Source organism: Electrona antarctica (assembly GCF_951216825.1).
Source record: "Electrona antarctica genome assembly, contig: scaffold_123, whole genome shotgun sequence".
NCBI lineage: Eukaryota > Metazoa > Chordata > Actinopteri > Myctophiformes > Myctophidae > Electrona > Electrona antarctica.
Window position 1 is genome coordinate 100,001 of NW_027638227.1, and position 11,910 is coordinate 111,910.

An 11,910-nucleotide genomic window follows, 5' to 3' on the forward strand; every position below is an offset into this window, starting at 1 on the left:
TTCACAATGTTCGCTCTGAAATATATATTCAATGATTTGCGCCACATTTTCACGATTTAAAAAAAATAGCAGATCTACAAGCTCGTAGCGCGCCACTTGGTGGCGCGCTACGAGCTTGTAGATCTGCTATTTTTCAATAGCTAAAGCATAACATGATGCTAACACCAAAAGGCGTTCCCGCCCAAAATGGATTAAAGAAGAACAATACGGCATCAATATGCATAGAATTAAATTAATGGTGGTGGCTTTATCTGCCCATCCCAGACGCATCCCTAAAAGACACAGTATAATGTATGACCTGACCTTCAAATGCCAGGAGAGTGTTGGGCAATAAACTGCCAATATTTGTGGCTTAATGGCGTCAGATGACTTTTACTGTAATTGGAATGGCAGAGAAACAGCTGGGCTGTTTAAAGACAGTGTGAGGCTGAGGCCTCCGACAATCATTAACTCAAAATGGTGGCAGGGAGTGTGTTTAACCCTGGCGTTACACGTTGATGTTGAGCGTGCTTTAACTCTTAACATGCATGCTGAAGTTGTATGTGTTTAACTCTTACCTTACATGAGATGTAGTCAAGTTATTCTTCATGTTTTGCGTTGCAAGGAAAGGACCCCTAGTTTGATAAGCATTAGGCCAAGAACCCCCATTCCCAATTTTATTTTTTTCTGAAAACCCCAAATTACACTATAAAATATTCCGTTTTAATTTAACTCTTGAGAGTGTACAAAGGTACAAAACGAGTTACAGAGACTCGTAAGGGTCCATTTGGTCCCCTGGCCTGACATTGAGAAAAACTGATGTAGTGTTGTGTTGCTGATGTGAGAGCCATTATAATTTAACCACTTTCAACCATAAGTAGCCTTGCCGAGCCATGTGCCTCGTGTTTCTGTAGCGTGAGGCAGCTTGATGTACAAGTACACCCCCTGGCCATGATGTACAAGTACCCCCCCTGGACATGATGTACAAGTACCCCCCCTGGCCATGATGTACAAGTACCCCCCCTGGACATGATGTACAAGTACACCCCCTGGACATGATGTACAAGTACACCCCCTGGACATGATGTACAAGTACACCCCCTGGCCATGATGTACAAGTACACCCCCCTGGACATGATGTACAAGTACACCCCCTGGACATGATGTACAAGTACACCCCCTGGCCATGAAGTACAAGTACACCCCCTGGACATGATGTACAAGTACCCCCCCTGGACATGATGTACAAGTACCCCCCCTGGCCATGATGTACAAGTACCCCCCCTGGACATGATGTACAAGTACACCCCCTGGACATGATGTACAAGTACACCCCCTGGACATGATGTACAAGTACCCCCCCTGGCCATGATGTACAAGTACACCCCCTGGACATGATGTACAAGTACACCCCCTGGACATGATGTACAAGTACACCCCCTGGACATGATATACAAGTACACCCCCTGGCCATGATGTACAAGTACACCCCCTGGCCATGATGTACAAGTACACCCCCTGGCCATGATATACAAGTACACCCCCTGGCCATGATGTACAAGTACACCCCCTGGCCATGATGTACAAGTACACCCCCTGGCCATGATGTACAAGAACACCCCCTGGCCATGATGTACAAGAACACCCCCTGGACATGATGTACAAGTACACCCCCTGGACATGATGTACAAGTACACCCCCTGGACATGACGTACAAGTACACCCCCTGGACATGAAGTACAAGTACACCCCCCTGGCCATGATGTACAAGTACACCCCCTGGACATGATGTACAAGTACACCCCCTGGACATGATGTACAAGTACACCCCCTGGACATGATGTACAAGTACACCCCCTGGACATGATGTACAAGTACACCCCCTGGACATGATGTACAAGTACACCCCCTGGACATGATGTACAAGTACACCCCCTGGACATGACGTACAAGTACACCCCCTGGACATGATGTACAAGTACACCCCCTGGACATGACGCTAGTATGTCGCAGGCACTTAGCCCCAATCCAACCCATTGATGCTGAGTGCCAAGCATGGGAGGACTCATTTTTAGAGTCTTTGGTATGACCCGGCCGGGGATTGAACCCCGACCTCCCAGTCTCAGGGCGGACACTCTAACCACAAGGCCACTGAGCTGGTACTTTCAACCATGGCGTCCCTATTTTAGTATTTTGGGCATTATATCCTTTCCTATAGGCTATACAATTGCCTTTTGGGTGGACGGTGGGCGTCACAAACGTAGCATGCCCATATATGGATGGGGACCTGAAAATGTAGATGTGAAGGGCGCATAGAGGCCTGAACATCACCTCTTTTTTTTTAATTCAATTTTTATCCCACAATTTTGCAACCCATTTTTTCACCCAGTGTCAATTATCTAATGTAATCCTGGGCGCTACACTTCCTCTGCCAACCTGGGGGCGCATCGGACAGACCTCATGCTTCCTTCTATGCATGAGTAGTCCAAGCTGCTTCTTTTCACCTGACAGGGGGGGAGTTTCCCTGGCCGGATGTAGCACGTGGAAGGAACACATGTTCTGACCAGTTCCTTTCCCCTCCATCAGGCGCCCCGTCTGGCCAGAGGAAGGCAGTTTAGAGACCAGGATTACTGCATGTTTTTTGTGAGCGTACCTACCCTGAACATCACCTCTGCACGTCTGTACGTCCTTCGGTCTGTAGTTCACGGCGCCGCACGCGTCTCGAGAACTTTCTGTCTTCAAACTCGGCGCGCTTGTTGCCGGCGATCCGGGGGACAAAGAAATAGCAGAAGCTGGAGAATGCGCTGCATATCGGCTGTTTTGGCTATTGGTCATACACCAACTTTTGTACAGTAGGGCTTAGGTCTGGGTCAGTGTCCACTGTCAACAGTCACAGAAAGCATTGTTTAAGCTGCTAGTGCTTTAATTTCTGCATATCTATGGTACAGAAAGACTGGAGAGCGCCCCTCTTCCTAGAGCGCCCCTCTTCCTAACACTGCGCATTGATCTTTTTTTGCGGAGCACTCTTATCTGGAAATGTGCTGAAGATAACTTTTGAATAGTTCAAGTGACTCATCATCAGTTTCACTTTCCTATGCACAGAGAAGAGAGACATGCACATCATGACCACACACCCACAATCACACACAGAGAAGAGAGACATGCACACCATGATCACACACCCAGAAGAGAGACATGCACACCATGATCACACACCCAGAAGAGAGACATGCACACCATGATCACACACCCACAATCACACACAGAGAAGAGAGACATCATGATCACACACCCACAATCACACACAGAGAAGAGAGACATCATGATCACACACCCACAATCACACACAGAGAAGAGAGACATCATGATCACACACCCACAATCACACACAGAGAAGAGAGACATGCACACCATGATCACACACCCACAATCACACACAGAGAAGAGAGACATCATGATCACACACCCACAATCACACACAGAGAAGAGAGACATCATGATCACACACCCACAATCACACACAGAGAAGAGAGACATCATGATCACACACCCACAATCACACACAGAGAAGAGAGACATCATGATCACACACCCACAATCACACACAGAGAAGAGAGACATGCACATCATGATCACACACCCACAATCAGTGCATGTGTAGAGACATGCACATCATGATCACACACCCACAATCAGTGCATGTGTAGAGACATGCACATCATGATCACACACACACAATCAGTGCATGTGTAGAGACATGCACATCATGATCACACACCCACAGTGCATGTGTAGCACTCTGGACATGATCCCCAAAACACTCCGTAGCTCAAAAAAGGCCCGTTAACCCAGGGGTTCTCAACCCGTGGGTCGCGACCCCTCGGGGGGTCGCCAAATTATTTTAGGGGGTCCCCAAATTATTAAAAAAAAAAAAAAAAAAAAAAAAGATTTTGTTTAAAATTTTATTTTCACGATTTTTCAAAAATAGCAGACCTACAAGCTCGTAGCGCGCCACTCGGTGGCGCGCTATGAGCTTGTAGATCTGCTATTTTTCAATAGCTAAATTATAACATAATGCTTAAAACACCAAAAGGGGTTCCCGCCCAAAATGGGTTAAGGTTATTGTAGCAGTCAATTTATATTGGGGGTCGGGAGGGGGCGGGGCGGGGGTCCCGAGACATTGCCAAAGCATTTCCAGGGGTCCCCGGCCAAAAACGTTGAGAACCCCTGCGTTAACCCAATCAAACCGGGAAAAACAGTGGTTCTCACAAATTGCAGACATACAAGCTTTTGTACATCTGCTATTTTTGTGAACTTTTTTATTTTATTTTAAAAGAAATTACACAAATCGTCTCTTCTGGGGGTCCTTGGCCCAAAACATTTTCAAATGGGGATTCCACGACCAAATATATATGATTTTGAGGGTCCTTAATTGGCACGAAAGAGTCTGAGAACTACTGATTTAGAAGCCATTTGTAGAATCGGCCTCAGGTCTTCTAGGGTTAAGCCCCATTCCATAACCTGTTATTATAACCAGTCTGTAGTGTACTGTATTAATCCCTATTCTTCCATTAGGACATTTGGACCCTGCTAGGATACACTACAGGTTGACAAGAGGTATTGCATGAAATTCAAAGGGAGATATCTCATGATGATGTTCCTAAATGCGTTTTCCTTTATAGCTTTAACAGTAACAATGTTGGTGCTAATTCGGGAGAACCTGGCTTTGAATGCCGGGTGGGATGTGAAAGTTATACGGATTGCAACTTTATATTTGAACTGAATGAAATTACGCCAAACACCTGTACTTATAAGTATCATACTGTGTATATAGGAGGATGAAATCTGAACATTTAAATGAACATGCATGCATGGTCTGAAAAAAGAAACAAAAAAGAAAAACAGAACAAAGCAAAAACCCCTTTATTACTTTGCATAGTAATTCATTTTGCACTCTTTGAATTATATACGCCGGTTATTTCCTGGTACGAAGCATAAATAAACTCAAGTGCGCAGCGTAAGTTATTCACAAAGTATGCACCACATGTTACACTTGGTTATTTCTGAACTGGGAAACCCCGTTACTGGTTTTGATGGAATGAGGTTCCTGTCTGCGACATCTGCCAACCCGCTCGTTGCTTTTGCGGTGTGACTGGGTAATTATTGGAGGAAGAATCTTGTTTGGTGTTAACATCTTTGAGTGTATTTATTGCACATGGAGGAGTCGTATCCATACTGTGATATGATGGATCACTGGAGCTGAAAGCTGATTACAAGCTTGATTTACTGTGGGCGCAGGGCTTAAATCATTCAACTCAGCCTTGTATGGGATTGCAACATTTTTCATGTTTGCAGAACGGTGTGTTACTGCACTGTAGTGTGTATGCACTGTGTAGCCTATGCGCTTCACCAGGAAGAAGATAAATAAAATACAAATCTGTATGCTTGATATGCACATGCATGCTTAGTATGAAAATGTGAGTTTGGATCTGTTATGCTTTTGTTGTGAGTCTCTGTATCAGGTGAGACGGTGAGAAGGCCTCAACCTCCCTATACTGTACCTGGTTCTGAATGTGTTTCCTAGCCACTTAAAGGACCACCTCCCATTTCTCCAATAATGGCACCATTTCTTTCTACTCACTCTCTGTCACAGAGGAGGGCTGTGCACAGTTCAGAACGTGCCTACCAGTGACATCATCAGTAACTGGTGTGACTGGTAGGCAGGTTTCTATACAATGAAGGCCCACTGGTGAGAGAGACAGAAATGGTGCCATCTTATAGGGAAGTTGTATTTATACAACGCAGTTTCGGGAGAAGAGACCTCCTTCCGCTTAACCACTCCTCCCTCATTATCAACAACTCCTCCCTCCTTATCAAACTCACCTGCCTTTCATTATCACCCGGCCAATCACCACAGTATAAATACACCTGCGATCTCTCAACCAAGTTGTTTGTTCTGCTCCACGACAGACCAAACATGGGTTGAGAGTACTGCACTTGTAGATCGGCTATTTTCACTATTCTTCAAAATCACCATCCTCCTCCACCCCAACCTCCTCCTTCCGCCTCGATTCTCTAGGAATCCAGGGGGGGCAGTGACGGAGCAGAGACAACCAACCGCTCATTCCGAGTAGAGCAAAGATGACCGTCAGCTCCAGAGACTACGCCCCCACCCTGAGTGGGAACTGCCCATAGATCCGAAGTCCCGTTAGTCCGAACATGCACTGCTCCCGTGCTTGCGGTTATGTTTAGGTTAGGATTAGAGATAGGGATAGTAATTTCGGAACAAGGAACCTTCTGACTAACGACACGGCACCCCCTGAGTCTCGCCCTACCTTGGGTTCCTCACTCCACTCCGCATTCATCTCATTCTGTTTCAATAAACTGTTAATCTTGAGCGAAGGTGTGGTCTCTTACTAGTGAAATGAGCATTAGCACCAATTATATGAAAATATGGTTGAAAATAGGTGAAGTGCTCCTTTAAAAACTTTTATTTGATACTTCATCGTGCAACGGTATCATTCAGTGAAAATAAGAGATCTACAAGCTTACAACGAGTCACATTGCAATGTGGTGTGAGCTTGTATAGATCTGCTATTTCCAACAAAAATTTAAATTGGGCAAGGTTTTAGTCTGATAAGTGATAAGTGACAGGACCCCAGGAAGACTAGAGGCTCAGTCATGTGTCTCTAATGGGGATCCTTCAATAAACATAAACATTATAAAATTAAAGTGTATATACATATAAATATTTCAAAGTATAAAACATAATGTGAAATGAAATTAGTGGAGGTAGTTGGTACTGTGGCCTACTGGCAGTGTACACAAGACATTTGGCACGGATCAGTCCAGTGGTTTGCAAGATTAGCTCCTACCGAGTCACACAGACACACATAAAGGTGTAAACATTTAGAATTGTGCCCAAAATAGAGACCAGGTTGAAGCATCAAAATCTGATTTGGGATCCATTTGTGTTGTGTGTGTGACTGTGTGTGTGACAGGTGACCAGGCCTACCGCTGCACGCTGCCCAGTGACTACGCCAGCACACAGCCAACGTCCAGGGGTTTCCATATGGAGCGCTACCACTTCACTCACTGGCAGAGCGGCAGGGATCTGTCATCACCACTGCAGCCTCCGGCGAGCACCAGCCCCGGGCCCAGCCCCAATCACACGCTCAGACCCGGATCCAGGGAGAACTGGAGCCCGGACGCGGCTCTCTACCTGGCCGCGGAGAGCCATGCTGACGACGCCCTTCATGCCAACACACAACCTGACCTCGGCAACCAGGTCGTGAACGGCTCTCTGAAAGGCCAGACGGGGAAGTGTGAGTACGAGCCGTTGGATCTGTCCGTCCGCCCAGAGTCCGTCGTGTCCCACCCGGACAGGTGTCCTGGCGCGCTGGTACCTGCGGCGGCCAGTCTCTATGGTAACGGAAACTCCTCGTTTGCCACAACAACTCCCAGGCTGCGAAATTACTCACATGAGCCTGGCGTGAAACCGGCGCAACAGTGTGATCTGCTGGCGCGAGGAGCCGGAGAGGACTGCTTGATCCAGACTCACAAGAACTATGCAGGCCTGCCTCACTGCGACCCAGCAGATCAAAACGGAATGGGTGGATTTGAGGACGTTGATTTTGACCCGGAGGAAGAGGAAGATGAAGAGGAGGTCATGAGCAATTGGATGATGATGAAGAACAACAACACCGTGGAGCCAAACCCACAGGTTCCCACTGACTTCCAGGGGTCCGACGAGGCCCTCTCACCTCCCCGCGAGAAGCTGCCCAAGTGGGGCAGAGATGTCACCGAGTCTCCCATCTCCTCTCTGGAGAAAGTCACGCCAGGCCAAGGTCATCCACTGCAGCATCACAGGAGCCTGCTGTCCGTCCTGAGGTCCTCTGGGGGCCTCAACGAGATGTTGTTGTCCGCCAACAGTCACGCTGCCACTCTGAACGCGGACGGGGCCCTGGACAAAGACGCCACTTCAGGTTAGTGTCGTTAACGTAGGTATATTTAAAGTTCAGCTTTTTGTGTCTCATAACCATTGTCCCATAGTGCTGAATGCAACCTTTGTATTTGAAAGAGTATGCTTCCATCTACTGGACAAATGCAGGTACTTCACTGACTTCAACTTTCAACCTATGTAGGTGTCCCTATACTATATTGGGCATGTCATAGGTGGAAATTTGCGCAAATGTGCATCAAGGGGGGTGGGAAGGTAAAAAAGCAAACTTCTTTTAATTTTACTAAAAGTTTTCACAAATCACAAACAAAATTACACCTGTGTAAAGTGGGGGCGCTCTTATCATCATACATCATCTAATTTCCGGCCAATCAGAATTTGCGTCCTCATCTTCGTCTTCAACGTTTGTGTTACGCAATGTTTGTGTTTACACAAACACTTAAAATCGTCCATTCATTGTCAATGGGATTTAACCCATTCTGGGCGGGAACCCATTTTGGTGTTAGCATTATGTTATGCTTTAGCTTTTGAAAAATCGAAGATCCACTGACATAGAAACATAGCTTTTTCAGAAAACTGTCAGGATGTAGAAGACGTTTTTAGAATCTGATCTCAGGTCAGAATGGGTTAATGTTTGTGTTTACACACACACACTAAAAGCTGATCTGAAAGCTGAGTTGTGAGCTTAATGTACATCGGCTAGTTTTGAACCCCAGCATTCGTATTCTGGGAAAACCTTGGCAGATCTCCAGATAGCGGAAATATCCAAACACGCCATCTGACTATGATGGTTCTTGGTTAGCTGAGGAACATTATTAGATTCCTTTTTAGTGTAGTTTTCTCGCCAAATACCTGATTCTCAATGCATTCTTAACAACCATCAGGCAAGTATTAGGGCCATCTATCTTGTTACATGAGAGGGGGGGTTCCAGCAACAACAGATCTATAGATCTGCATTATGACCCCCATACAAATTTACAATTTAGGCAAATATTGTATCTTGTAGGGAGTCCCTGGCACAAAATAATTTCAGATGGGGGTCCGTGGCCAATAACATTGGGGGTCCTTGTTATGAAAGAGTTGGAGAACCACTGATCTTGTCATGGTCGCAGCCTCAGCCCCTACCTGGTCACAGCCTCAGCCCCTACCTGGTCACAGCCTCAGCCCCTACCTGGTCGCGGCCTCAGCCCCTACCTGGTCGCAGCCTCAGCCCCTACCTGGTCGCAGCCTCAGCCCCTACCTGGTCACAGCCTCAGCCCCTACCTGGTCACAGCCTCAGCCCCTACCTGGTCACAGCCTCAGCCCCTACCTGGTCACAGCCTCAGCCCCTACCTGGTCACAGCCTCAGCCCCTACCTGGTCACAGCCTCAGCCCCTACCTGGTCACAGCCTCAGCCCCTACCTGGTCACAGCCTCAGCCCCTACCTGGTCACAGCCTCAGCCCCTACCTGTTTGTCCATGATTTGCCTCAGCTCGTCTCCCATGTCCTGCTCCTAATCACACCTCCCCCTGAGTGATGTCACCTTAGAGCAGGGGTTCTCAACCCGTGGGTCGCGACCCCTCGGGGGGTCGCCAAAATATTTTAGGGGGTCCCCAAAATATTTAAAAAAAAAAGAAAAAAAAGAAAAAAAAAAAATTATTTTCACGATTTTTCAAAAATAGCAGACCTACAAGTTCATAGCGCGCCACTCGGTGGCGCGCTATGAGCTTGTAGATCTGCTATTTTTCAAAAGCTAAATTATAACAATGCTTAAAACATCAAAAGGGGTTCCCGCCCAAAATGGTTTAAGGTTATTGTAGCAGTCAATTTATATTGGGGGTCGGGAGGGGGCGGGGCGGGGGTCCCGAGACATTGCCAAAGCATTTCCGGGGGTCCCCGGCCAAAAACGTTGAGAACCCCTGCCTTAGAGTGCGGACTGCCCCGCACCCAGCTATTAATCTTAATGGAAGTTGCTCACTGGTGTTTGAAGCACCCGGAATAATGCTCTATTTACGCATTTTGGTGCCCAAATGCTGCAGTGCTAACCTCCATGAACGGGCCTGAATTGTTTCATGAACGTGAACGAGTGTCATATTTATGAATTTAAACAAGAGCTGAAGGAGGCGCAGGTGGTGTGACTGCTAAATGCTTACCAGTACACTTTAAATGTGCTGTAAGTGAAATGTTTTGGTCAAAATAAAGTGTATTGTCAAAAGGTTAAAGCTCCATATTCTTACTGTAATCTCCTCATCTCTCCCAAGGTATATTAGGAGCCAAACTGCACCCGGAAGTTCGATGGAATTGTTTTGGAGTCAATGAAAGCCCGGTGACCAGCTCATAAACGAACACTTTTGCTGAATGACTGAGACCTTTGTCAAATTCCGTTATCGCTTCTGGAAAATAAAACAAGACATATAACACATTCTTTAGTTGTTTGTTTTTTGATGTGTACATTGTGTCATTTTATAGAGGTATCTAAAGAGCACAAAGCCAAGTATCGCGAGACTGTCCACCGTTGTCTGGCAACCAAATCCCACGATACCTCCGAGACAGAAACGATACCTGCCGCTGTTTAGATCCTCAATAAATTCTACTGTGCACATCCAAAAGAAAGTGATTATAAATCAACCTGTGATATGTCTTCTTTTATCCCATTTTGACCTGAGCTCAGATTCTAAAAATGTTTTCTACATCCTGACAGTTTTCTGAAAAAGCTATGTTTCTATGTCAGTCGTTCTTCGATTTTTAAAAAATAGCAGACCTACAAGCTCGTAGAAGCTTGTAGATCTGCTATTTTTCAATAGCTAAAGCATAACATAATGCTAACACCAAAAGGGGTTCCCGCCCAAAATGGGTTAAATTCCTGAACCGATTATATGACAAAGGTCTCAATCATTCATGAATAGTACTTGTTCATGAGCTGGTCCAGCCGGCTCCAATCACTGCCATGTATTTCATCAAACTTCAGATCCAAGGTTTGTGTTCAGTGCCATCCATGAAAGCGTCATGGCGCATCCCCGGGCGTCCAGACCCACCTTTTCCTCAGAAAAAAGCTTCCTTGATCTCTCCAGCTCTTTACAGAAACTAAGATTTCAGGTGTGTTTCCTCCAGTCCGGAGAAAGATTCCCACAAAAATAATTTATCGGATAACATTTCATAGTGTTCATATAGCGAAATATACAATACAAGCTCACATTGTTCCGCAAAAATAACCTCATCTACAAGATCACAACGTTATGGGCTTGTAGATCTCATCTGCTATTATTTCCGCCGAACGTTCACTCCCCCCAGACTAGGAACGATATAGGGTTCACGCGGTTAAGAGATGATATAATCTCTCATCTCCTGTGATGGGTCACAAATCAAACCAAACCCGATGGAGAAGGCTTAACGCTCAACGCTCCAAGTGTGATGTGCTGCTCACCGAGTGCAGATTTAATAATGCCGTCTCTCAAGAGAGCGAATCTAACAGCTGGGGCCTTTGATATGCATGTGTTACGAGTGCAACACGATACACCTTCCCTCTGATCCCCCCCCGCCCCGCTCTCTCTCTCTTATTGAGAAACTCGATATGCTCATGTGAAAGACAGGGAAGAGCCTGTCAGCTCCATTAGGGATTAACATCTGTTCCTCTTTCTTTATGATTCTAACAGCAAGATGTAGTTTTACATTTGAACGTATCCTACAGATGGTTATCCCATTTTGGGCGGGGCACCTCTTTTGGTGTTAGCATTATGTTATGCTTTAGCTATTGAGAAATAGCAGAACTACAAGCTCATAGCGCGCCACCGAGTGGCGCGCTACGAGCTTGTAGGTCTGCTATTTTTTAAAAATCGAAGAACGACTGACATAGAAACATAGCTTTTTCAGAAAACTGTCAGGATTTAGAAGACATTTTTAGAATCGTTCCCAGGTCAAAATGGGTTATTATAATAGCCCCCCCCGCCCCCAAACTACTGTCATGGTCATCATACTGTTCATATACAATGTTC

At 46.1% G+C, this 11,910-nt stretch overlaps 1 protein-coding gene across 5 annotated transcripts in view; it reads left to right on the plus strand.

Annotated features, from left to right (window-relative positions):
• The window catches only part of LOC306918267 (zinc finger protein 536-like), a 51,739-nt gene that overhangs the window by 32,507 nt on the left and 7,322 nt on the right, over positions 1–11,910 (plus strand). For 2 of the 5 annotated variants that reach the window (XM_079531138.1, XM_079531139.1), the window contains exon 3: positions 6,981–7,964. In XM_079531138.1, the coding sequence (XP_079387264.1) occupies positions 6,981–7,964 (984 nt within the window). Of the gene's footprint in view, positions 1–6,980; positions 7,980–10,179; positions 10,286–11,910 lie in introns of those variants that run through there. The other 3 variants (XM_079531140.1, XM_079531142.1, XM_079531141.1) reach the window with 3 other exon arrangements.